Source organism: Hemitrygon akajei, chromosome 5 (genome assembly GCF_048418815.1).
Source record: "Hemitrygon akajei chromosome 5, sHemAka1.3, whole genome shotgun sequence".
Lineage (NCBI taxonomy): Eukaryota > Metazoa > Chordata > Chondrichthyes > Myliobatiformes > Dasyatidae > Hemitrygon > Hemitrygon akajei.
The window spans coordinates 21,395,687-21,420,962 of record NC_133128.1 but is presented as its reverse complement, the minus strand read 5'-3'; the positions used below and the strand labels follow the sequence as shown (position 1 = coordinate 21,420,962).

At 40.6% G+C, this 25,276-nt stretch overlaps 1 protein-coding gene across 3 annotated transcripts in view; it reads left to right on the top strand.

Annotated features, from left to right (window-relative positions):
* The window catches only part of ttc3 (tetratricopeptide repeat domain 3), a 177,868-nt gene that overhangs the window by 113,678 nt on the left and 38,914 nt on the right, over positions 1–25,276 (top strand). Inside the window, exons 40-43 of one of the 3 annotated variants that reach the window (XM_073044992.1) lie at positions 3,254–3,380; positions 9,127–9,315; positions 15,389–15,481; positions 17,038–18,497. In XM_073044992.1, the coding sequence (XP_072901093.1) occupies positions 3,254–3,380; positions 9,127–9,315; positions 15,389–15,481; positions 17,038–17,160 (532 nt within the window). In that variant the 3' untranslated portion in view covers positions 17,161–18,497. Of the gene's footprint in view, positions 1–3,253; positions 3,381–9,124; positions 9,316–15,388; positions 15,482–17,037; positions 18,498–25,276 lie in introns of those variants that run through there. The other 2 variants (XM_073044993.1, XM_073044994.1) reach the window with 2 other exon arrangements.

The following is a 25,276-nucleotide window of genomic DNA, read 5'->3' as shown; positions in this document are numbered from 1 at the left end:
CTGCAAGGTTCTCATATCATTCTAAATGTTCCTCCTGCACTTTGAGTGGTAATGAGACGAGGTGCCCAAAAATCAGTGGTGGTATTCTAATTTTTTAAAGCAACTTTGACCATATTCATGGTTATTTTCCTTTGCTCAATGGGTAATCTCTTCCCGTGACTGAGCTCAAAATAGTGTCTCTCTCTATGGACAATAGACAGACAATAGGTGCAGAAGTAGACCATTCGGCCCTTCGAGCCTGCACCACCATTCTGAGATCATGGCTGATCATCTACTATCAATACCCGGTTCCTGCCTTGTCCCCATATCCCTTGATTCCCCTATCCATAAGATACCTATCTAGCTCCTTCTTGAAAGCATCCAGAGAATTGGCCTCCACTACTTTCCGAGGCAGTGCATTCCAGACCCCAACAACTCTCTGGGAGAAGAAGTTTTTCCTTAACTCTGTCCTAAATGACCTACCCCTTATTCTCAAACCATGCCCTCTGGTACTGGACTCTCCCAGCATCTGGAACATATTTCCTACCTCTATCTTGTCCAATCCCTTAATAATCTTACATGTTGCAATCAGATCCCCTCTCAATCTCCTTAATTCCAGCGTGTACAAGCCCAGTCTCTCTAACCTCTCTGCGTAAAACAGTCCGGACATCCCAGGAATTAACCTCGTGAATCTACGCTGCAATTCCTCTACAGCCAGGATGTCCTTCCTTAACCCTGGAGACCAAAACTGTACACAATACTCCAGGTGTGGTCTCACCAGGGCCCTGTACAAATGCAAAAGGATTTCCTTGCTCTTGTACTCAATTCCCTTTGTAATAAAGGCCAACATTCCATTAGCCTTCTTCACTGCCTGCTGCACTTGCTCATTCACCTTCAGTGACTGATGAACAAGGACTCCTAGACCTCTTTGTATTTCTCCCTTACCTAACTCTACACCATTCAGATAATCTGCCTTCCTGTTCTTACCCCCAAAGTGGATAACCTCACACTTATTCACATTAAACGTCATCTGCCAAGTATCTGCCCACTCACTCAGCCTATCCAAGTCACCCTGAATTCTCCTAACATCCTCATCACATGTCACACTGCCACCCAGCTTAGTATCATCAGCAAACTTGCTGATGTTATTCTCAATGCCTTCATCTAAATCGTTGATGTAAATGGTAAACAGCTGTGGTCCCAATACCGAGCCCTGTGGCACCCCGCTAGTCACCACCTGCCATTCCAAGAAACACCCATTCACCGTTACCCTTTGCTTTCTATCTACCAACCAGTTTTCTATCCATGTCAGTATCTTCCCCCCAATGCCATGAGCTCTGATTTTACCCACCAATCTCCTATGTGGAGATTGAAACTGACACTATGGAGTTTCAGGATTGACCTATGGAGTCTGACACTGGGCATGTGATGGAAATAACTTACAAAACAGTGCAATTAGATCCTCAAGTCTAGGACTCTTGGCCTGTGAAAGAACACTGAAGGTAATTTGTAAATTCAGTGGATTCTGGTTAATTGGAACACATTGGGGCCAGTACATCGTGTCCCAATTAAGCAGCTGCCCCAATTAGCTGAAATTTCATAGAAATAGTTAAAAAGGAATAATAATAATAATAATAATTAATTATAATTATTATTATTATTATGTAAGTCTCCAGAAAGCCACAATACTAAACACCACTAGAATAGCCCAAAAGTTCCTAACAACTGAGAAAGGAGTGTGCTTAGCTATGCCGTACCTCAGGTTTTAACAGCTTGAGCTGAGGAAAAAAATAGAAAATAATAGTAACGTACTTACAAAGCACTTTTCATTAAAACAATGTAGTTCAAAGTACTTTACAATTGGATAAAGTGCAAACATAAAAATGAAAGATGATACTGTTAAAAGCAAGGTTAAATAAATAGATTTTGAGCTGGCATTTAAAAAAGACAAATTATTGCTTAACTGAGTAACAAATTATGTTTTTAAATGAAATACAGAGCAAATTAGAAACTTATCAAAACTACTACAGTACAATAAACCTGTGAATTATATTGCAGGACTTATCAACAGAGGAATTAATGCAGTGTATGCTCCTGTTTTGATTGACTGTAAATGAACAAAATCAGCACATACACCTGGTGCAGATAATGGACTGCCGTCAAACAACACTTTTGATAATTGCAACCTCTAAATCTTCATTTTCAAGATGATTGTTGATACCTTCAAATTCTTTGTTGTTCCTAAATTGTTGAAATAGTGAAATCATCTCAGTTTCATAGCTGGCTATTTCTGGCATCCCAAAGCCTGAACACTTGAAACTGCAGTGAGCAACACAATTTTGAATTGTCTTACTGCTTATTTCTAGCCAAGTATCAGTGACAAAAAAAATCACTGCTTTTTGAACACAAATACATGGAAGTGACATTATTTGCACTGTTTGCACTAAGCATGGTATAGTGTTTAACGGCCACATGACATGCACACAACTGACAGTAGTTAGAAACTGTATGGCAACAGTATCCTGTCCCAATTACGTAGCATAGTATTCCACATAAACAAAGGGAATCCCAGCTAACTTTTTGAATAGTTTTTCTTCTTTAAGAGTTGTCCCAAAAAAAAACAGCTGTCCCAATTAACCAAAATCTGCTTTTTTTTTTTGTTGGTTTGTTTATTTATTTGTTTTGGAGATGCAGTGTGGAACAGGCCCTTCCAGCCCATTGAGCCACATTGCTCAGCAACCCATCTTTTCAATCCACAGGACAGTTTATACTCACTGATTAAACCTTCTAACCTTTGGACTGTGGGAGGAAACCAGAGCACATCCACACGTTCATGGGTCGGAGGAAATCCACACGTCCACGGGGAGAACGTACAAACTCCTTAAAGATGATGTTGGAATTGAACTCCGAACTCTTGACACCCTGAGCTGTAATAGCAACACGCTAACCGCTGCACGATTCTTCCAGTGATCAGAGGATGTTATGGAGACAGCGTTGGTGGAATCTTCAGTTACCTGAGGTGCTTGGTGTCGGCAGTCCAGATCTCAGATGCGTGCAGGAGGTAATGGCTGCCAAGTGAACCACAAATTTGAAGATCTGATCTTCGAACCTCTGTTTTCCCCGATCATAGCTTGTACTAGCATTAGCTTGTCTGTTCTGTAGGTGTTGGGATAACATTTGTGCTCTCTTGATAGACATCTTGGTGTCAATCTCAGCTTTGCATAAATTTGCTTCATACATCATTTTCCATTTTGCTGTGCATTGTACTTTCCAGTGCTAGCCTGACTCTCTTCATTAAGGAAGTTCGTAGTGCAAATGGAGGTTCCCTTTCTGGATTAATGATTGATGAAATAATCAGCCAAGTGGCGGAACGCATCCTCGATCATCAGGACAAAAAAAAGGTGAGAGTCTTATCAATGGGAAAGTGTGAAGAGTTTCTAGAAGGTTGATATGCCTTACAGAAGGTTCCAGCTTACACAGTTCTCAGAAACAAAAACTCTTACATAACCGAAGAACTGCCTGTATTTCTAACCTCGAAGCAAAGTCTCAGCTTTCTGACTGCCATCAGCCATAGTGCAAGAACCCCAAATCACCATAAACTGATGTCTGCTCTACACTTTGTTTCTGCTGTAGCAATACTCATCTGCAGTGTCATAGCTGATCGCCACCTCAGCTTACAGAGTCTGCTTCACAGATTGTACACTCAGTGGCCACTTCATTAGGTGCACACGTACACCTGCTTGTTAATGCAAATATCTAATCAGCTAATCATATGTTAGTAACTCAGTGTATTAAAGCATGCAGACCTGGTCAAGAGGTTCAGTTACTCAAACCAAACATCAGTGTGGGGAAGAAATGTGATCTAAGTGATGGTAACCAAGGAGTGATTGTTGGTGCCAAACAGAGTGTTTTGAGTATCTCAGATACTGCTGATTTCTGGGGGTGCTCATGCACAACAATTTACAGAGAATGGTGCAAGATACAAAAGACAATCCAGTGAGAGGCAGTTCTGTGGGCAAAAACACCTTCTTAATGAGAGATACCAGATAGGAGTGGCCAGACTGGTTCAAACTGACACAGGAAGGCAATAGTAACTCAAATAACAAGTGGTGTGCAGAAGAGAATCTGAACACACATGTCAAATCTTGAGATGGATAAGCAGAAGACCACGGACATACATGCAGTAGCACTTTATTAGGGATGGGAGATGAGTGTGTATTTCAGGAAACAACACCATTTTACAGACACAGGTTAAAAGTCCTCTTAAGACCCAGAGATGATCACCAAAGAAAGAGAATGCTCATCTCCCTACGAAAGCTCATCTGAGGTGTAACCCATGTAGATAATTGGGCCAGAATTTATGTTAAAATGATGGCAACACTTCCTTGCTCTGTGAAGCTGGCATCATCCTTTCATTCATGTTTACAGCAGAAGATCAGTGAGTCATGAAGGCCATGCAAATTGCAACCTTCTCAGCTACAATCAAGTTAGAATTGATTTGAATTTAAGTTATTTATGAGCACGTTCCATTACTTAATTATTTGGAAATCTTGCACTATCACATGAAGTCTGAGTGAGGTTTTAATGGCACATTAAGCTGTAAATAATGCATATTAAACTATTTTATACTTAGTAATTCTCACAGAATTGGTTCAAACTGTCCAAACAGAATATGAAATGTCGTTCTTCCAATTTGGGTTTGTCTTCTTTGGCTTCTCCATAGCAATGGAGAACATGGAACATAGAATAGTACAGCACATTACAGGCCCTTCGGCCCACAGTGTTGTGCCGCCCCTCAAACCCTGCCTCCCATATAACCCCCCCACCTTAAGTTCCTCCATATACCTGTCTAGTAGTCTCTTAAACTTCACTAGTGTATCTGCCTCCACCACTGACTCAGGCAGTGCATTCCACACACCTACCACTCTCTGAGTGAAAAACCTTCCTCTAATATCCCCCTTGAATTTCCCTCCCCTTACCTTAAAGCCATGTCCTCTTGTACTGAGCAGTGGTGCCCTGGGGAAGAGGCGCTGGCTGTACACTCTGTCTATTCCTCTTAATATCTTGTACACCTCTATCATGTCTTCTCTTATCCTCCTTCTCTCCAAAGAGTAAAGCCCTAGCTCCCTTAATCTCTGATCATAATCCATACTCTCTAAACCAGGCAGCATCCTGGTAAGTCTCCTCTGTACCCTTTACAGTGCTTCCACATCCTTCCTATACTGAGGTGACCAGAACTGGATACAGTACTCCAAGTGTGGCCTAACTAGAGTTTTATAGAGCTGCATCATTACATCACGTCTCTTAAACTCTATCCCTCGACTTATGAAAGCTAACACCCCATAAGCTTTCTTAACTACCCAATCTACCTGTGAGGCAACTTTCAGGGATCTGTGGACATGTACCCCCAGATCCCTCTGCTCCTCCACACTACCAAGTATCCTGCCATTTACTTTGTACTCTGTCTTGGAGTTTGTCCTTCCAAAGTGTACCACCTCACACTTCTCCAGGTTGAACTCCATCTGCTACTTCTCAGCCCACTTCTGCATCCTATCAATGTCTCTCTGCAATCTTCGACAATCCTCTACACTATCCACAACACCACCAACTTTTATGTCGTCTGCAAACATGTCAACCCACCCTTCTACCCCCACATCCAGGTCGTTAATAAAAATCACAAAAAGTAGAGGTCCCAGAACAGATCCTTGTGGGACACCACTAGTCACAACCCTCCAATCTGATTGTACTCCCTCCACCATGACCCTCTGCCTTCTGCAGGCAAGCCAATTCTGAATCCACCTGGCCAAACTTCCCTGGATCCCATGCCTTCTGACTTTCTGAATAAGCCTCCTGTGTGGAACCTTGTCAAGTGCCTTACTAAAATCCATGTAGATCACATCCACTGCACTACCCTCATCTATATGCCTGGTCACCTCCTCAAAGAACTCTATCAGGCTTGTTAGACACGATCTGCCCTTCAAAGCCATGCTGACTGTCCCTGATCAAACCATGATTCTCTAAATGCCCATAGATCCTATCTCTAAGAATCTTTTCCAACAGCTTTCCCACCACAGACGTAAGGCTCACTGCTCTATAATTACCTGGACTATCCCTACTACCTTTTTTGAACAAGGGCACAACATTCATTCACCTCCCTCCAATCCTCCGGTACCATTCCTGTGGACAACGAGGACATAAAGATCCTAGCCAGAGGTTCAGCAATTTCTTCCCTTGCCTCGTGGAGCAGCCTGGGGAATATTCCGTCAGGCCCCGGGGACTTATCCGTCCTAATGTATTTTAACAACTCCAACACCTCCTCTCCCTTAATATCAACATGCTGCAGAACATCAACTTCACTCATATTGTCCTCACCGTCATCAAGTTCCCTCTCAGTGGTGAATACCGAAGAGAAGTATTCATTGAGGACCTCGCTCACTTCCACAGCCTCCAGGCACATCTTCCCACTTTTATCTCTAATCCGTCCTACCTTCACTCCTGTCATCCTTTTGTTCTTCACATAATTGAAGAATGCCTTGGGGTTTTCCTTTACCCTACTCGCCAAGGCCTTCTCATGCCCCCTTCTTGCTCTTCTCAGCCCCTTCTTAAGTTCCTTTCTTGCTACCCTATATTCCTCAATAGACCCATCTAATCCTTGATTCCTAAACCTCATGTATGCTGCTGTCTTCCACCTGACTAGATTTTCCACTTCACTTGTCCAAGGACAGACCAGATGGTGGGTGAGTGGGGAAGGAGAGTTAAAATGGCTGGCAATCAAGATAACTGTGACAGAGCACAGGTGCCCTGCAAAACTGCCACCCGTTCTACACTTAAATTTGGCCGATGTAGGAGGCCACATCATATGCACCAAATGCAGTAAACCACACTGGAACTGCTGCCTCACCTGGAAGTGCTGCTTTGATCTCCTAAAGGCGGGCAGTGAGAAAGGCGATGAAGGGACAAGTGTTACACCTAAAGGTTGCAGGGGACAGTTCTAGAACACAGGGAGAGGTGACTGCAGAAAGATATGCAGCCTAGGGAGTCATGAAGAGAATCAAGTTTATTATCACCAACATGAGACATAAAATCTGTTGGTTTGTGGCAGCAGTACAATACAGGCATAACTAATAACTATAAATTACAATTAAGAAATAAATAAATAGTGAGAAAGAGAAATAGTGAATTAATGTTCATTGGCCATTCAGAAAAAACTGTTCCGAAAATGTTGAGTGTGGTGTCTTCAAGTTCCTGTACATTTCACTGATGGTACTAATGAAAGGAGGGGACTGGTGAAGATCCTTAATAATGAATGCTGCCTTCTTGGAGTACCGCCTTTTGAAAATGGAGCTAGCTGACTCTACAACCCTCTGCAGTCTCTTTCGATCCTGTGCATTAGAGCTTCCATTTCAGTCTTTGGTGACATACCAAGGAAAGTGGTTCTTACAGAAGACAGAAGGAGGTGTAAGGGAAAGAGGAAAATTTTACATGTTTAAACATGTGAAAATGAAAATGTTAGTAGAAAGGATCAGGACCAGAGAAACTACTGTCTGGGAGAGGGGCAGGAAGAGTTGGAAGAGTTGAGATCAGACGTGCACATGAGGAAAAGCTACAGGGACAAGGACAAACGCAGTTCAGAAGCCCTAGATTAGCAAACGTCATCTTGACTGAAAATTTGAGGGAAAAAATGGTAGCTTCCTTACAGAGGCGGGGGGGGGGGAGGGGAGAGATACTGTATAGTCGAGGTATCTCTGGCAGTTGCTGTGTTTATAGACAACACTCATCTTGTCATTTTAATATAGCAGAACTTCATTGGTGCCTTTAAGCACGGGTTTTGAACCTCTTATCTAAAACTATTTCCACTATTAACTTCAGAAACACAAAAATAGTTAAACAGCTTAACTAAGTCTTTACTGGGAGGAGTGGGTAAAGATCTACGCCTGTCACTGTACACAATTCTGATGCCAGCTCCTACTTTTGTTTATTAATCACACCACTAGGTTGTATAGTAATATGTCTAGATTCTAAAGCAGTAATGTCTTGTACATAGATATCCCGGAGGCATAGTAACAAACACTTTAGATCTTCTGCCCTAGTTTCAAAAATGATTTGGGTTTACTAACTGCATAAAGGCAACCGATGTTAACAAGACAGGATGCGAATAGATTAACAAAAGGTGGTATCAGATTTTGAAAATAGAGCAAATAATGTGAAAAATTAAGGAGCACATAGAGAATAAGTTTATTGCCAATACATAACAATGCAAGAGTGTGTACAATTGACTTACCATGCGTGAAAAAATTATTTTCTTTGTTACTGTGGCAGATTAAAAGTCAAATACAAAAATTCATACATTTGTAGTCAAATTGTCCCAGGTTAATCTAAATCAAATATCTTTAATAGGTGCAGTATTCTTTTAAAATGTGTTATGGTTTAGGCTGAGTGTGCAGACTGGAGTCACCAGCAGTAATTAACTACCATCTGCTGCGGTGGCCACTCACTCACAGCCATGAAAAGCAGAAATTGATGTTTTTACAGCTTAAGCTTGCTAAAAATTGCTATATGCAAACACAGTAGTTATACCTCTGTAGCTGGTGGAGTTATATCTTGTTAATCTCAATACAGCTACTACAATGGACTGACACCTTGCCCTACTGTCCTGTTTATTATTTATTGTAAATGCCTGCACTGTTTTTGTGCACTTTATGCAATCCTGTGTAGGTCTGTAGTCTAGTGTAGCTTTCTCTGTGGTGTTTTTTTATTACGTAGTTCATTCTAGGTTTTTGTACTGTGTCATGTAACACCATGGTCCTGAAAAACGTCGTCTCATTTTTACTATGCACTGTACCAGCAGTTATGGTCAAAGTGACAATAAAAGTGACTTGACTTGAATCAGCTTTAATACCTCTTGGGATAAATATTGTAAGTTTTTTTTTAATATTTGAGCTTGAAACCAAGATGGCTGAGGAAAATATAACTGAACAAAAAGAAAATTCATTGACAGTAATAACATAAATTGCCATTGACTGAACAAAACATTTAATTGAAATCACAATTATACAATATTGTTAGTTGTCGGAATTGGTGGTGTTGTTTTGAAAGAGGAGAAAATGACAGGATGAATGGCATGTTTTTGTTAAACCTCAATTTCAGGTCCAGTTTCCATCTGCTAACTTTCAACATGCAACATTCCCAACTGACCAAAGATCCACTTCTGCCACAAGAGAAGTCCCAAAAATGGACTCAGCCATCAGGAAGATCAGAACACCAGAAGATCTTCCCCATCCTTGGCAACCAATCAGAACTCAGACTGCTTCACAGTGGCAGGGGAGCGATAGCACAGTAAGTTAGTCACTTGACAGCTTCATTACCTTACGACAAACAAAATGATATGTATTCAACATGCCCAATGGGATATACTAGAAGCACTTTTAATGTAACATTTTTACTCTAAACAACTTAAGACAATGACTTGAATTTACGAAAAGTAGTGCGAATGATACAGGCTATTAATAATATGCAAACTGGCCAGCTGCTTGTCAAAAGCTACAGTAAATTGCATAACATCTGGTCATTGGCCAGTTTCCTGCTTTACTCAAACAACCTACCAAAAATCTTCACTTCATTTTCATCAAGTTGCTGTTGCACATTAAACTGCCACTAAATCAGGAGCTCCTAACTCTTTAATGCCATTAAACAAGGGGTCCACAAACCCCAGTTTGGGAACCTCTGCTCTCAATGTTACCTTGCTGGGTTGATGGTTGCTAACTAAAGGATTACACATAGTACCTTCAGTTACCAATTTGTACATCTTGAATCTTATTTTTTCATTAAAAAAAACTTAATTCTCCTGTTCTGCTTTGACATTGAATTAGTCTCTATACTACCAGTGGAGAGACAATATAAGATCTAAGGAGCAGAATGTTGAATCCATCTGGGTAGAGGTTAGGAAGAGTAAAGGGAAAAAAATCACTGGTGGGATTTGTCTACCAGCCACTGAATAATAACATTACTGTGGTACAAGCAAAAAGCAGAGAAAAACCTAAGGCATGTAAAAATGCAACAGCAATTATCATGGGGGACTTTAACTTGCACGTAGATTGGTTGCGGCTGTCTTGAGGAGGACTTCATAGAATGCATCCATGATGGCTTCCTCAATCAGCATATTACTGAACCTGCAAAGGAACGTGCTATCTTAGATCTGGACCTGTGCAATGAGACAGGTAAAATTAGTGATCTTGTAGTTAGAGATCCTCTTGGAAAGAGTGATCACATTATGACTGAGTTTCTCATAGAAAAGGAGGGTACAATAATTCAATCTAAAACCAGTGTGTTATGCCTAAACAATGGAGACTACAAATGGATGAGGGAGGATTTGGCTAGTGTAGAGTGGGAACACAGGTTTATGGTGAGACAGTTGAGGAACAGTGGAAGACTGTCAAAGAGATTTTTCACAGTGTTCAACAAAAGTATATTCCAGTTAAAAGCAAGAACAGTAAGGGTGGGGAGAGCCAGCCTTGGATAACTAAGGAAATAAAAGAAGGCATCAAACTAAAAGCTCGTGCATACAAAGTCAGCAAGAGTAGTGAGCAACTGTAAGATTGGGAAAACTTTAAAAAACAGCAAAGTACCACTAAGCGAGCAATAAAGGGAAAATAGATTATGAAAATAAACTAGCACAAAATATAAAAATTGATAGTAAAATTTTTATAATTAGATAAAGTGGAAAAGGATGGCTAAAGTGAATGTAGGTCCCTTGGAGGACGAGAAGGGGGAATTGATACTGGGTAATGAGCAAATGGCTGAGGTTTTGAATGACTATTTTGTGTCAGTCTTCACAGTGGAGGACACGTCAAACATGCCAAAGAAAAATGTTATGGATGTGATGGGAGGTGAGGACCTCAATACAATAGCTATCACTAAAGAGAGAGTGCTGAACAAACTTGTGGGCCTGAAGATAGATAAGTCCCCTGGTTCTGATAGAATGCATCCCAGGGTACACAAAGAAATGGCAGAAGTTATAATAGAGGTGTTGGTGGTGATTTATCAAAATTCTCTGGAGTGGTCCCAGCGGATTGGAAGATGGCAAATGTCACACCACTGTTCAAAAAAGGATGTAGGCAAAAGGTTTAACATCTGTAGTTGGGAAAATGCTTGAAGCTATTAAAGAAATAGCAAGGCATCTGGAAAGAAATGGATCCAGTTTGGATTTAGCAAACTTACTGGAGTTCTTTGAGGATATAATGAGCGCAGTGGATAGAGGGGAACAAATGGGCATTACTTACTTGGATTTCCAGAAAGCATTTGATAAGGTGCCACATAAAAGACTTATCCATAAGATAAGGATGCATAGACTCAGGGGTGATGTATTAGCATGGATGAAGGATTGGTTATAATAGGAAGCAGAGAGTTGGGATACATTGTCGTTACTCTGGTTGGCAATCAGTAGTGAGCGGTGTGCCACAGGGGTCGGTGCTGGGCCCACAACTGTTCACAATATACATTAACAATCTGAAAGAGGAGACCGAGTGTAGTGTACCTAAGTTTGCTGATGATACTAAATTGAGTGGAAAAACAAATTGTGCAGAAGATGCAGAGAGTCTTCACAGCGATATAGATAGGTTAAGTTAGTAGGCAAGGGTCTGGCAGATGGAGTACAATATTGGTAAATGCAAGGTCATCCACTTTGGAAGGAAAAATGAAACAGCAAATTATTATTTAAATGGTAAAAAATTGGCCACGTGCTGAGGCTGTCAAGAAGGCAAATGGAATGTTGGCTTTCATTGCTAGAGGGATTGAAATTAAGAGCAGGGAGGTTGTGCTGCAACTGTACAGGGTACTGGTGAGGCTGCACTAAGAGTACTGCATGCAGTTCTGGTCTCCTTACTTGAAGAAGGATATACTGGCTTTGGAGGCACTGCAGAGGAGGTTCACCAGGTTGATTCCAGAGATGAGGGTTTAGACCAGGTGGCCAACTTTTTACATTCCATGTGTCAATTTTTTCATGCATGAGTTCTATATTAATATATTTCTACGAGAATTGAATGGGAGTACAAGAGTTGTATGGTGCATCTGAACTCGTGAGTGAAAAAATTGACGCATGGAATGTAAAAGGTTGGCCACCCCTGGTTTAGACTATGAGGAGAGATTGAGTCACCTGGGACTGCACTCACTGGAATTCAGAAAAATGAGAGGAGATCTTATAGGAACATATAGAATAAGAGATCAATAAGATAGAGGCAGGAAAGTTGTTTCCACTGATAAGTGAGACTAGAACTAAGGAACAGAGCCTCAAAATTCAGGGGAGTAGATTTAGGACAGAAATGAGCAGGAACTGCTTTTCCCAGAGAGTGGTGAATCTGTGGAATTCTCTGCCCAATGAAGCAGTGGAGTCTACATCAGTAAATATATTTAAGACAAGGTTGGATAGATTTTTGCATAGTGGGGGAATTAAGGATTATGGGGAAAAGGCAGGTAGGTGGAGATGAGTCAATGGCCGGATCAGCCATGATCTTATTGAATGGCGGAAAAAGCTCAATGAGCCAGATGACCTATGCCTTCTCCTACTATGAGGGGCTTAGATAAATAGAGTAAATGCAAGCTGTCTTTTTCTACTGAGGTTGGGTGGGACTGCAACCAGATGTCATGCGTTAAGGGTGAAAGATGAAAAATTTAAGGGAAAACTTCTTCACGCAGAGGGTTGTGAGTGTGTGGAATGAACTGCCAGCGCAGGTAGTGCATATGAGCTCAGTTTCAATTTTTTAAGACAAGTTTGGATGGGTACATGGATGGTAGGGATATAGAAGGCTATGGTGCCTTTGCAGGTCGATGGGGTAGGCAGTTTAAATGGTTCAGCACTGACTAGATGGGCCAAAGGGCCTGCTTCAGTGCTGTACTTTTCTAAGACTCTGACTCTTTCACAATTTATTGCTTAGCAGCACTATCCCAATGCATTATGTGTTTACCAAAGTCCAAGGCGCATCATTATACTCAGGATAGACCCACCAGGCCAAACTCAGAGCAACTGCAATTACAGACAGACAGACAGACATACTTTATTGATCCCGAGGGAAATTGGGTTTCATTACAGTCACACCAACCAAGAATAGTGTAGAAATATAGCAATATAAAACCATAAATAATTAAATAATAATAAGTAAATTATGCCAAGTGGAAATAAGTCCAGGACCAGCCTATTGGCTCAGGGTGTCTGACACTCCGAGGGAGGAGTTGTAAAGTTTGATGGCCACAGGCAGGAATGACTTCCTATGATGCTCAGTGTTGCATCTCGGTGGAATGAGTCTCTGGCTGAATGTACTCCTGTGCCTAACCAGTACATTATGGAGTGGATGGGAAACATTGTCCAAGATGGCATGCAGCTTGGACAGCATCCTCTTTTCAGACACCACTGTCAGGAAGCCCAGTTCCACCCCCACAACATCACTGGCCTTACAAATGAGTTTGTTGATTCTGTTGGTGTCTGCTACCCTCAGCCTGCTGTCCCAGTACACAACAGCAAACATGATAGCACTGGCCACCACAGACTCGTAGAACATCCTCAGCATCGTCCGTTGTTGTAAGCTGCAAGGAATAATCTGGAAGGCCTTACAATAGGCCAAGTAAATGCAGCGAATCCTGACCTTTGACTATGCAGGTCTATTCTTCATTAGAATCTGAAACCAATTTTCATCCTTAATCATTGACTCCAGCATCAAAAGAAATTTTTGGCTAATCCAGGTGTCTTTTGAAGATGTGTGTCGGATACGGTTGTTTAAAGTACTACATAGGGTCACTTTAAAATAAGAGATTGTTCAGTTAGGATTGAGTTATTGACCACAGACAGAGGACTGGTAAATTGAAGAAAACAGAACAGGATAATTTGGCAGGCATTAGTCAGGTACTATACAAATCATTTTGAGGCTCTCAATTATAAATTGGCAAATTGATTTATTACTGTCACTTGTACAAGATACAGTGAAAGACTTGCTTGCCATCCATATAGATCATGTTCTCAATTTTATTTATTATTATTATTTTGTTTTTCTTATCTATTTGCACAATTTGTCATGTTTTGCACATTGGTTATTTGTGTGGAGTTTTTTTAAACACAGAACAGTGTAGCACAGTATAGACCCTTTCACTCACAATGTTGTGCTGAGCCAAGATCAATCGACCTCTTCTCTCCCAACATAGTTCACCATTTTCTTTCATCCATGTGCCTTTCTAAGAATCTCTTAAATGTCCTTTAAAAGAAAGGTTGAATAAGTTAGGACTTTATTCCCTGGAGCGTAGAAGAATGAGGGGTGATTTGATAGAGGTGTATAAACTTATGATGGGTATAGAGTGAATGCAAGCAGGCTTTTTTCCACTGAGGCCAGGGGAGAAAAAAACCCAGAGGTCATGGGTTAAGGGTGAAGGAGGAAAAGTTTAAAGGGAACATGGGGGGGTGGGGCTTCTTCACGCAGAGAGTGGTGGGAGTGTGGAATGAGCTGCCAGATGAAGTGATGAATGCGGGCTCACTTTTGATGTTTAAGAAAAACTTGGACAGGTATATGGATGAGAGGTTTGGAGGGATATGGCCCAGGTGCAGGTCAGTGGGACTAGGCAGAAAAATGGTTCGGTATAGCCAAAAGGGCCAAAAGGCCTGTTTCTGTGCTGTAATGTTCTATGGTCCCCAAGCCATTCTCACAAATGTATTGTTGGGACACTATACTCTGTACATTAGTGTATTGTTGGTACATTGTCAGTAAAGTACCTATAGTATGTTTGTTAGTTAAAACTACCAACTATCCTACATAATCTTAGAGAATGAATGAGACACATTGGTGGTGCTAGAAATATTAGTTAATGATTCTATGAATGTACAGGCTATATCTGAATCACAATATATAATGCCAAGCATGATCTCTTCCAAATGTGCTTCCCTGCATTGAGAAGTGTGAGATTCAATTACAATTGTTAATCAGTCTGCAAAATTTTTCATTGACTCAATTGTGCTTCTTTGTATCTGCTGTGAATGCCAGCAAGAAAATGAATCTCAGCTGACATACAGTATGTACTTTGATCATAAATTTTCTTTGAACTTCAGATTATAGTGTTACAATTACAGAGAAAGTGCACTGCAGGCAGACAATAAGGTGCAAAGCCAGAGCGAGGTAGATTGTGTGGTCAAGAGCCAATGTCATCGTACCTGGAGACTGTTCAATGGTCTACAGAATTATATGAAAGATTCAGTTAATGTAAATCTAAATGGGCTTATTGAGGCCAACATCAAGACCATGGGGATCATTGTGAAGGTGTTAAAGAAACAAGGTTGGCCAGGATTTTTTTTAAAACAATAGCACATTTAAATGAACGTTCAATATGAAAAGAAAATGGGAGAAACTTTAAAAGTGTTTTCCTTTTTCCATTGTAGACATTTGATGAAGAGCCATGTATTATTTGTCATGATGATTTGACACCAGACAGCATGTTTACGCTGCCATGCAAACATCACTTTCATGAAGAGGTGAGTTTATTTCATTTAATCTTATTTTTAGCACTTTAATATGTGGCTGATTTACACTGCTGGAAACGTGCTTATGCTAATAGATGTGAAATCAGGTTTGTTCCTGTAATTTTTTCAGCTGATTAACGCAAGGATAAGTTACTTAGCCCTTCATAAATAGAAACACTAGTTATGACCATCTGGCATTGAGGGAGGAAGGTACTCATCTTGTAAATTTGAACGTAGAATAGAGTAGAGCAATACAGCACAGGCCCTTCAGTCCTTCATGTTGTACTGACCTTGATAAACCTTTTCCATGAAGAATCTAATCCTGTTTTCATAACGAGATGCAATGATTTAAAAGTCTCTTAAATGTTCTTTTGTCACCACCCCCAGCAATGTGTTCTTGGTACCTTCCACTCTATGCAAAAAAGAAAAAAAGACATAACTCTGACATCTCCCTTAAACTTTCCTTTACTCACCTTAAAAGGATGACCTCTGGTATTGGCTATTGTTGCCTTGGGGAGAAAGACACTAGCTGTCCACTTTATCGAGCCTCTCAATCTTATACACCTCGACCAAGTTGCCTGTAATCCTCTGTCACTCCAAGGAGAAAAGCCATAGCCTACTCAACTTCTCCTCATACGACATGTTCTCGAATCCAGACAACATTCTAGAAAATCTCTCTAAAGCTTCGACACCCTCCTTATAATGAGGTAATCAGAAATGAACACACAACTCCAAGTGTGGTCTTAACTACTGTTTTATAAAAGTGCAGCATTACTTCATGGCTCTTGAACTCCATTCCCTGACTAATTACAAATTGGGTAATAGTTTCCTGATAGTTTGAATGGAAGTTGAATGGATTACTTCTTTTATAATTAAAATACAATCTGAAGCGTGTGGTTAAAACTTTTTTTGTATGTGAACTAGTGCCCCTCGCTCAGTCTACATGTGCCTTGTTTTCTATTTACATTTAATACACAAAAGTTATTCAGGCCTTGAGTTCAAATGTACAGTGGCACGGTAGCATAGTAGTTTAATTCCTGACACTGTCTGTAAGGAGTTTGTATGTTCTCCCCATGACCACGTACATTTCCTCCAGGTGCTCCAGTTCCCCCCCCCCCCCCCCCACAGTCCAAAGACATACCGGCTAATAGGTTCAACAACACACACAAAATGCTGGTGGAACACAGCAGGCCAGGCAGCATCTGTAGTGAGAAATGCTGTCGACGTTTCGGGCCGAGACCCTTCAGGACCTGACCTGACGAAGGGTCTCGGCCCGAAATGTCGACAGCGCTTCTCACTATAGATGCTGCCTGGCCTGCTGTGTTCCACCAGCATTTTGTGTGTACTGTTGTTTGAATTTCCAGCATCTGCAGATTTCCTTGTGTTTGCCGGCTAATAGGTTAGTTGGTCATTGTAAATTGTGATTAGGCTAGGGTTAAATCAGGAGTTGCCGGGCGGGATCTCGGAAGGCTTTTTCAGCACTATATCTCAATAAATAAAATGTATCAGCCCCTGTGTGAAAGTAACAAAATGAATGTGTGCTTAAGCTTTTCTTTGCTACCATACAGTGCATCAAGCAGTGGCTGAAAGCAAATAGGACCTGTCCGACATGTCGAGTCTATGCTGTACTGCCTGAGGACTTCCCTGTGCTGCCTGGAATGTTAACTGCACAAAACTTCCACTTTCCGTAAATAATCAATCATTTCTGACTCGCTAATCTTATCCTTCCCACAAAGTACTAGGTAATACTAGAATAGTTCAAAATTACTTTTATAGTCAACTATCTCCTGACATTATCAACTTGTGTATTAGTGACCGTTATGAGTGTTACGTACCCCGTAACTGGAATTCTGACCAGCAAAGATAGAAGAATCCATTGGGAGTCTGGTGGTACTATTTTCAAACAGTGTTTATTAGTAAAATATACAAATCAATATCAGCAATGCAAATATATAGATAATACACGTTAGCAATACTAAACCTAAAAGTGTGGGTATAATAATAATCAATAAAAAACAAGATCTATTGATGTCTAGGGGATAAAGAATTGTCGTATGTGAGTATAAATTCAGTTCAATTCATACATGCTGAGGTAGTTGTTGGTTCTTGTGTTTTAATCATTGGAGAGAGAGAGAGAGAGCGAGCAAACAGTGACAGCTACAGTCAGGCAAACCTTCCTTTACGTTCTTGATCCGTCGATGTGTTGTGGCCATTCAGGTATGACCCCTCTGTCCTTCAGCTAGACCGTTCTTCTGTGGTGGACTCGTCACCCAGGCAAGGGTGGACACACACACAAACCCCCACCGGCCCTGCTATAACACTGAGAGTTAAACTGACCGATCCTTTGTTCGGTCCCCGATGCCCCACACCTTCTCGTGGGTTCCAACACTCAAGCAGTGCTCAATAGTGTGTCTCCTGGTGTGTCTGAGGGGTGTCTCTCCAGACCTCACTTTTATCCCCACTCAGGTGTCAATCAGTTTTGAATGACTTAGTCCATCAAACCAGCCCAATCCGGCTGTCCACTGAGGATTTTTAATGAACAGAATGGTACCAAGTAAACAGCCCTCTCCGGAGCCATAAGTCTTTCAGGAATCATAATATGGTGGGTCAACAAGTCTCTCTCTCCCGGTGTTATCTCTCCCTTGTCTGAAGCAGATGTTCCAGTCCCAGTATGTTTTCCCTTTGTCTCTCTTTCTCTCTCATTAGCAGCGTGGTAACAGTAACAGTTACGGGGGGGGTGGGGGGGGAACATGGGCAACTCTGTACCCTTCTGCCCATCAGAGCTGTTCATCCTTCGTAACATGAGCAATCATCAGTCCAGCTCTGCTAATGATCACGAGCTGTGGTTTAGCAAGATTTTAAGATTACAATTTCACAAAAAAACCTGTAATCCTTTAAATTGATTTTAAAATTAGTAAAAAATGAATTTTGTATGAAACATACTAAATCTTAACCTTTTGTAGTACCTATTGTATAATGTACCCTATTGCTTCTTCCTAATTAAAGTAATACTTTCATATGTATCAGACTATATTAAAGGATCAGTATGAAATATGCTGTGGAATCTTGAGCAGAAGGAGAAACACAAACTATCTGCCCAACCATTTCCTACCTCTACCATTGGGAAGCAAACTTTGTTCTCATGCCCAGTTCTAATGAAGATCCTGGACAAGAAACCTTTGGTTCCTTTTTATAGATGCTATCCAGGCTGAGTGTTTCAAAGGTTCATTTTATTGTCGAAGTATGCATGTACAGTACATCCCTGATACTTGTCTACTCCAGATAGCCATTAAATACAGAAAGACCATGGGTGCTGATGAAAGAAAAGACAGCAACTCTCCCCCCCCCCCCCCGGCACAAAAGTGAAAGGGAACAAAACTGGCAGACCCTTGCTGCAACAAAAAACAAACGAAAATAACAATCCCCAACCCCGTCACTCACAGAAAAGAACAGTGACACTAGCACCAAACCCCCTCAACACACAAAAAACTAACAGATCAGCCACAAGATAAAACACAGAAAAATTGAAGGAAACCAATGTAAAGTATCAGAGATCTCAAAATAGCAAGAACTGTTTGTTTGCATATGAGGAGAGCAGCTGCACAAACTCAGTCCTTCCGTAAAGAGTGACCGCCAAACGTGCCAATCCAGATGCTGACCCCCCTCTGCATTCACCTCAATGCTTCAATTTTCCTTGCTGCTATGAGGTAGAGTCTTTCATGACCCCACACCTCTGGTCTTTTACACAAGACAGCTTGTTATCTCGGTCCTTTTCTACTCCCCGTCTCTGATCCCCACAGTGCAGCTCTCCAGACACAGCATCACGCTGTATCCTTCAGTCGAGTTCCAAACTGCATGTCACAGGCTCCAACAGTTTCGGTAACGTAAACAAGATGAGAACAACAAGCAGGAGGGGGAGAACTGAAAAAACTGGGCAGATTTGCTATATGGAGATGTCACCCAAGGAATCGTTCCCTGGTGCTGTCTTGACCGGAAGATTTGTGGCACTTATCTGTAGCAGGGAAAAGAGAACTGTTATGTTGGGATAGGCTTTTCCTGAATTCATCTCCAATTGGTATCCTTGAAAATCATAATTAACACATTTGGCAAATTAAGATCCAACACATCCCTTGGACATGATAATATGCTAACCAGCATTTTAAGGGGAGGCAGCTGAGATACTGGATGCACTGGTTGTTATAAATTTACATGGAAAAGTCCCAGCCAGTTTAAAAACAAAGCAGTAATTGCTGAGAGTGAGAGAGAGAACAGACTGTCAGACCTTATGGTCTAAATGTTGGGGAATTGAAAATATTACTAAAAAGTTTGTGACCCCTAGTCTTGGTAATTTATATAAATAAAGACTTGAATGAAAGGGGGGGGGGTTGGTAATTTTGCAAATGACATGAAGGCTGATGTTGTGGGCAGTGTTAAAGGCTCCCATAGGCTACAATAGAACATTGACAGGATGCAAACTAGGCTAAGTGGCAGATGGAGTGTTCAACCCAGAGAGGTGAAGTGATGCTCTTGGAGAGCTGACCACCTATGCTGTCTTCTCACTGCTGCCATCAGGAAGAAGAAACAGGAGCCTCAGGACCCACACCACCAGGTTCAGGAACAGTTATTAACCTCAACCACCAGGCTCTTGAACCAGTGGGGATAACTTCACTCACCCCATCACTAAACTGTTCCCACAACCTGTGGACTCACTTTCAGGGACTCTTTGTCTCATGTTCTCCATATTTATTGCTTATTTATTTATTATTATTGCTGCTTTGTTTTCTTCTGTATTTGCACAGTTTGTTGTCTTTTGCACATTTCATTAATTACGTTTCTTGGATTTACTGAGTATAGCTGTAAAGAAAACAAATCAGGTTGATAATAAATTTGCGTAGAACTTTGAATCTGAAGGCAGAATATGCAGGACTAATGACAATAGGAGGAACAGGGGATCTTGTGATTTACATCCATAGATCTCTCGAAGTTACTGCACACATTGATAGAGTGGTTAAGAAAGTGTATGGCGTGTTCAGTTCTCGTCCTCTCATAGGAAGGATGTAGAGGCTTTATAGAGGGTGCAGAGTTTTACCAAGGTGCTGTCTGGATTAGAAAGCATGTCTTATGAGGAAGAGTTGAGTGAGTTAGGGCTGTTCTCTTCAGAGTGAAAGAAGATGAGAGGTCACTTGATAGAGATGTATAAGACAAGGTGGAGAGGTAGCATCTTTTTTCCCCAAGGCAGCAATAGCTATTATGAGAGGTCATAAGTGTACGGTACACACTGTGGGAAGTGGTGGTAGAGACTGATACATTAGGGACATTTAAGGGACTCGCAGATAGGATGAAAGAAAAACGGAAGACTATGTGGGAGGGAAGGGCTAGATTGATATTGGAGTAGGTTAGAAGGAAGGCTGAAGGGTCTATGTTTTACTGTTCTGTGCCCTAAAGTGTAACACAATTTGTCATCTGATAATACTTTCTGAAAAGGAATTGGTGTTTCATTTGACTTTGGATAAAACTAGCAGAGTAAATATATAAACTCTTTGCAAAAGATTATTGAACCAGAAGAAAAAGATTGTGGAGCTGAAGTCAAAATTGTTAGCATGAATCAGTTAACAGTAAACATTGGGAATAAAAGGTCAGTTTCAATTTTGCAAGGTATTGGTACGATTCAACTGTTTCAAACTGTCAACAACTTGCATGAAAGATTCTAGGATCATGGATCAACTTTCATATGTAATGTATCCTGTTTCCTTGACAAAACAAAGATAGGTGGAAATACAAATTAGAGGAAAGTCTTTAAAGGGAATAAAAGTTGAAGGAAATAAAATTACTTAGCTATAGTAAATCAAGTTAAAAACAACTCAGTACTGGAGAAACCAAGTCAGACAGCATCTGTAGAGTGAAATTCCACTTTTGTAACCTAATTGATAATCATGTTTTCAGTGTCAAGAATTGAGTACAGGCAGTCCCCGGGTTACAAACGTCCGACTTACAGACAACTCGTACTTACGAACGGACTGACATAAAGCCTATTATATTAAAAATTTGAGTTAAATACAATGGTTTGTAATAACAAACACATGCACTACAGGCAGTCCCCAGATCTGTTCCTAAGTCTGTCCTTAAGTCAGATTTGTACGCAAGTCGGAACAGGTACATCCAGTCTTATTTAGCGTCAGTCAGTCAATTGTTTGTCTTAGTATATAGTATACATTTTACCTTTCTATGCATATAAAACACTTAAACACTTCCATATACACTAAAACATCTTAAACATAATAATACAGTACATAATAATACCATAATAATAAAAGTAACTACATACGGTTTGATCGATGTCTTGCATACCAGAAGGGGCATTTGTGAGGTAACATGATGGACCTGGTGCTGGAGAGGGCAGGTTTACTACTGGAGTCAATTTCTTGAAGTAGGCATCAAGGGAGGCTTGGACAGAGCTTTTCTTTTGCTCATCATAAATGGCCTTGTAGCAGTTGAGGTCCTGGGTAATTGCACAGTAAACTTTGGTGAACCTCTCTGTAGTAGGATCTTGCTCCTCTAACTACCATCCCTGCTTCAATGAGACGAAAGGCTTCAGCAAACTCTTTTGCCACGAACTTTTTCGGTTCCAGAGTTCCTAGGTCCCAGTCTTCTTCCTCAAACACTATTATCTGCTGCTCTAATTCCATAAGGTCTTCATTGGTTAGTTCTTCAGCGTGGGAGTTTTTCTTTTCTTTGATCTATCACCAGCACTTTATGCTTTGGAGGCATGGTGACAAGGGTAAATAAGAAAAATTTAAGCCACATACAAAGTTACACACTCAACACAGTGCTAATGGCAACGTGCTCTGACTTAAAATGGCAGACGGCGTTCTCCTTCCTCGAGCCAATGAACTGCTGAAGCCACACAATGTTTTCATGAGCGTCACAAATTAATGCATGCATTTGTTATTACAAACCATTGTATTTAACTCAATTTTTTAATATAATAGGCTTTATGGCAGTCCATTCATAAGTACGAGTTGTCCGTAAGTCGGGTGTTCATAACCCGGGGACTGCCTGTATTTGAGGAACACTTGAACTGTGGTTTGGTGCTCAATTGTAAGCCTACTTGTGATATCGACCAGTGTTTGTTTTAAGCTCAGAGCCAGTGTAAAAACTGTGTCTCGAACCTTGTTTCAGATATCCCTGCTTTTGGGTCCAATTCATCCTCATCAGGGACTCTTATCATGCTTACACCAGAACAGCAAATTTTAAACTCACTCGAAGTAACCATTTAGCAAAGAAGTCTCAAAGGTGTATACTATTCTCAAACACAACATATTGTACATCTTTCCTTTATATTTTAAGCATGTCTCAATAGCTCTTAATTATTTCTTTGGCATGAAAGGCATTATATAAAATACATAAATTTGTCCCGTGCCGATGCAGTTCCCACATTCTACCAGCAGAGGTCCATTTTGCTCCAACATCGTACACACTAACATTCTTCTCACTGTTAGCACACACAATCTTAAATGCTGACCGATTAATAGAATATTGAAAATTCAACACAAATTGGCCATTGTCAAAAAAAAACTTTTAAAAAGTTAACTTCATAATGGCACAAGAATTTATGAAATTACAATGATAAATTAAACTGCATTTATGGCACCAGACAGTCTGTGATGGAGGAACTTGGCACGTCAAGCAGTATCGGTAGTGGAGTAAAGGATTTGCCGATATTTCAGGTTGCAACTCTGCATCACATCCAAAACATCAAAGAATCCTCCCACTACTGTTCCCTCTGGTGTGTGAGGCCACATAATAACTGAAATGCTGTCATGCACACAGCCTTTTCTTTAACAAAGTTGACATAATTTTGAATTCTATATTAATATAATTGTGAAATAGTCTAATTGTATTAATGAATATAATTCATAAATTTTCTACATAAAAAATGAACCCACAATCTTTACATTTTAGAGCTTCAAAATATTTATAATGGCAGTGTTTCAAGTTACAACACTTACAAATTGTAACAATAAACACAGAATGGAAGTTGGTAACTCGGTAATAAACTGCTGGCTTGCTCAACACCAATGCCGTCTAGTCAAAATAGTTTATTTTTGCCATTGTGCCTGTCAGTTGTTCTGACTTCCTAACATTGTGTACTTGTGTTGTGAATTATGGTTTGTGTTTGTTTGATGTGCATATTACCAAAAAAAGCAGTTAAAGTCCCACATAGGTTTCAGGTCATGCAAAACTTTCCTGCTCAGAGCAACTGTGGGTCTGTCAAAAAGAAGATTAGAGGGTATGTTGCCCCGCCCCCACAGCTACTGATGGACCCACTGGGTTGTTGCTCCACAAATTATTTAAGTCGATTCAATTTCGTGTCTGCCCATTCGTAGGATTGAATTGCATTTATACACAGGGCACAAAGTTCTTAATATCTAAATCCTGTGAATTTAAAAACCCCAAACATATTCAGTCTAATATTGGAACAGTCGCATGAGACATTGAAATAGACCACTTGAGATTGAATTCCTATGTGGAAACATACCAACACTATGCAGACACAGTGCGTTTGCTGAAGGAAGGCAGTCAGAAACATCAAATTTAGATCTGTAAAATTAAAGTCTTACCAGATGAGTTATCAAAGATCCCTGTGAATGACTAAAGCAGGGGTGGGCAAACATTTTGACTTGTGGGCCACAAAGGGTTCTAAAATTTGACAGGGGGGCCGGACCAGGAGCAGATGGACGGAGTGTTTTGGTAATACACCTCATAAGAGAAAATAAAATATCATGGGATATGTAGAAAACATGTGCTTTAATTTCAATTGAAAATGAACAAATGCATTACAACAAAATATCTGTCTTTGAAGTCCCATGGTATTTAGCTATTTATTGAAATGACTTTTAAAACACTGAAAATTAAATGAATAAAATACAGCTTTTTTAATAGTAACAGTTATTATTTTAAAGCACTGAAAATTCTGTTATCCTTCAAGATATTATCATCATCACTCTCCTCCTGACTGTCTTTATTTCAAAAACGGTAGGAGATGCAGGTCTACTTGTCCTGCTCCTTCTTATTCAATTGTCCCCTGTGCCAAAACTCAACGACCAGCACAAGGACAGAACAGTGACAGCGCACCAGTATGCGGAGCGCATTATTTGATCTGGAGCGCATTTTTTATTTTGAGAACGTACGTGCACCTGCGCACTACTCATGTCCATCACTTAACAGAAATGACATGTAACATGTAAGGCTTATTGAAAAAAATATTTTCAAATGCATTTTTTACATAACAACGAAGAAACTTATTTTTAATTTCAGTGGGAACAGTGTTGTTGGTCTCCCTTTTTAGCCAGCGCATCAAAGTCTGGATTTAGTTTTGTTGTGGCGATTCTCAGGATGGATCTGAGGTGTTAACAAGGTTTATTAATATAATTTCATCAAGTTCTGCGGGCCGGATTAAAAAGCTTAACGGGCCGCATATGGCCCGCGGGCCGTAGTTTGCCCATGCCTGCCCTAAAGCCTTACTGTTTTTTATATATACACTCAGTGGCCACTTTATTAGGTACACATGCGTCTGCTTATTGATACAAATCTGCCAATCATGTGGCAGCAACTCAATGCATAAAAGCATGTAGATATGGCTAAGAGGTTCAATTGTTCAAACCAAACATCAGAATGGGCGAGGAAAAGTGATCTAAGTGACTGTAACCATGGAATGATTGTTGGTGTCAGACTGGGTGGTTTGAGTATTTTCACACACAACAGCCTCTCGAGTTTACAGAGAATGGTGCAAAAATCCAAAAAAAA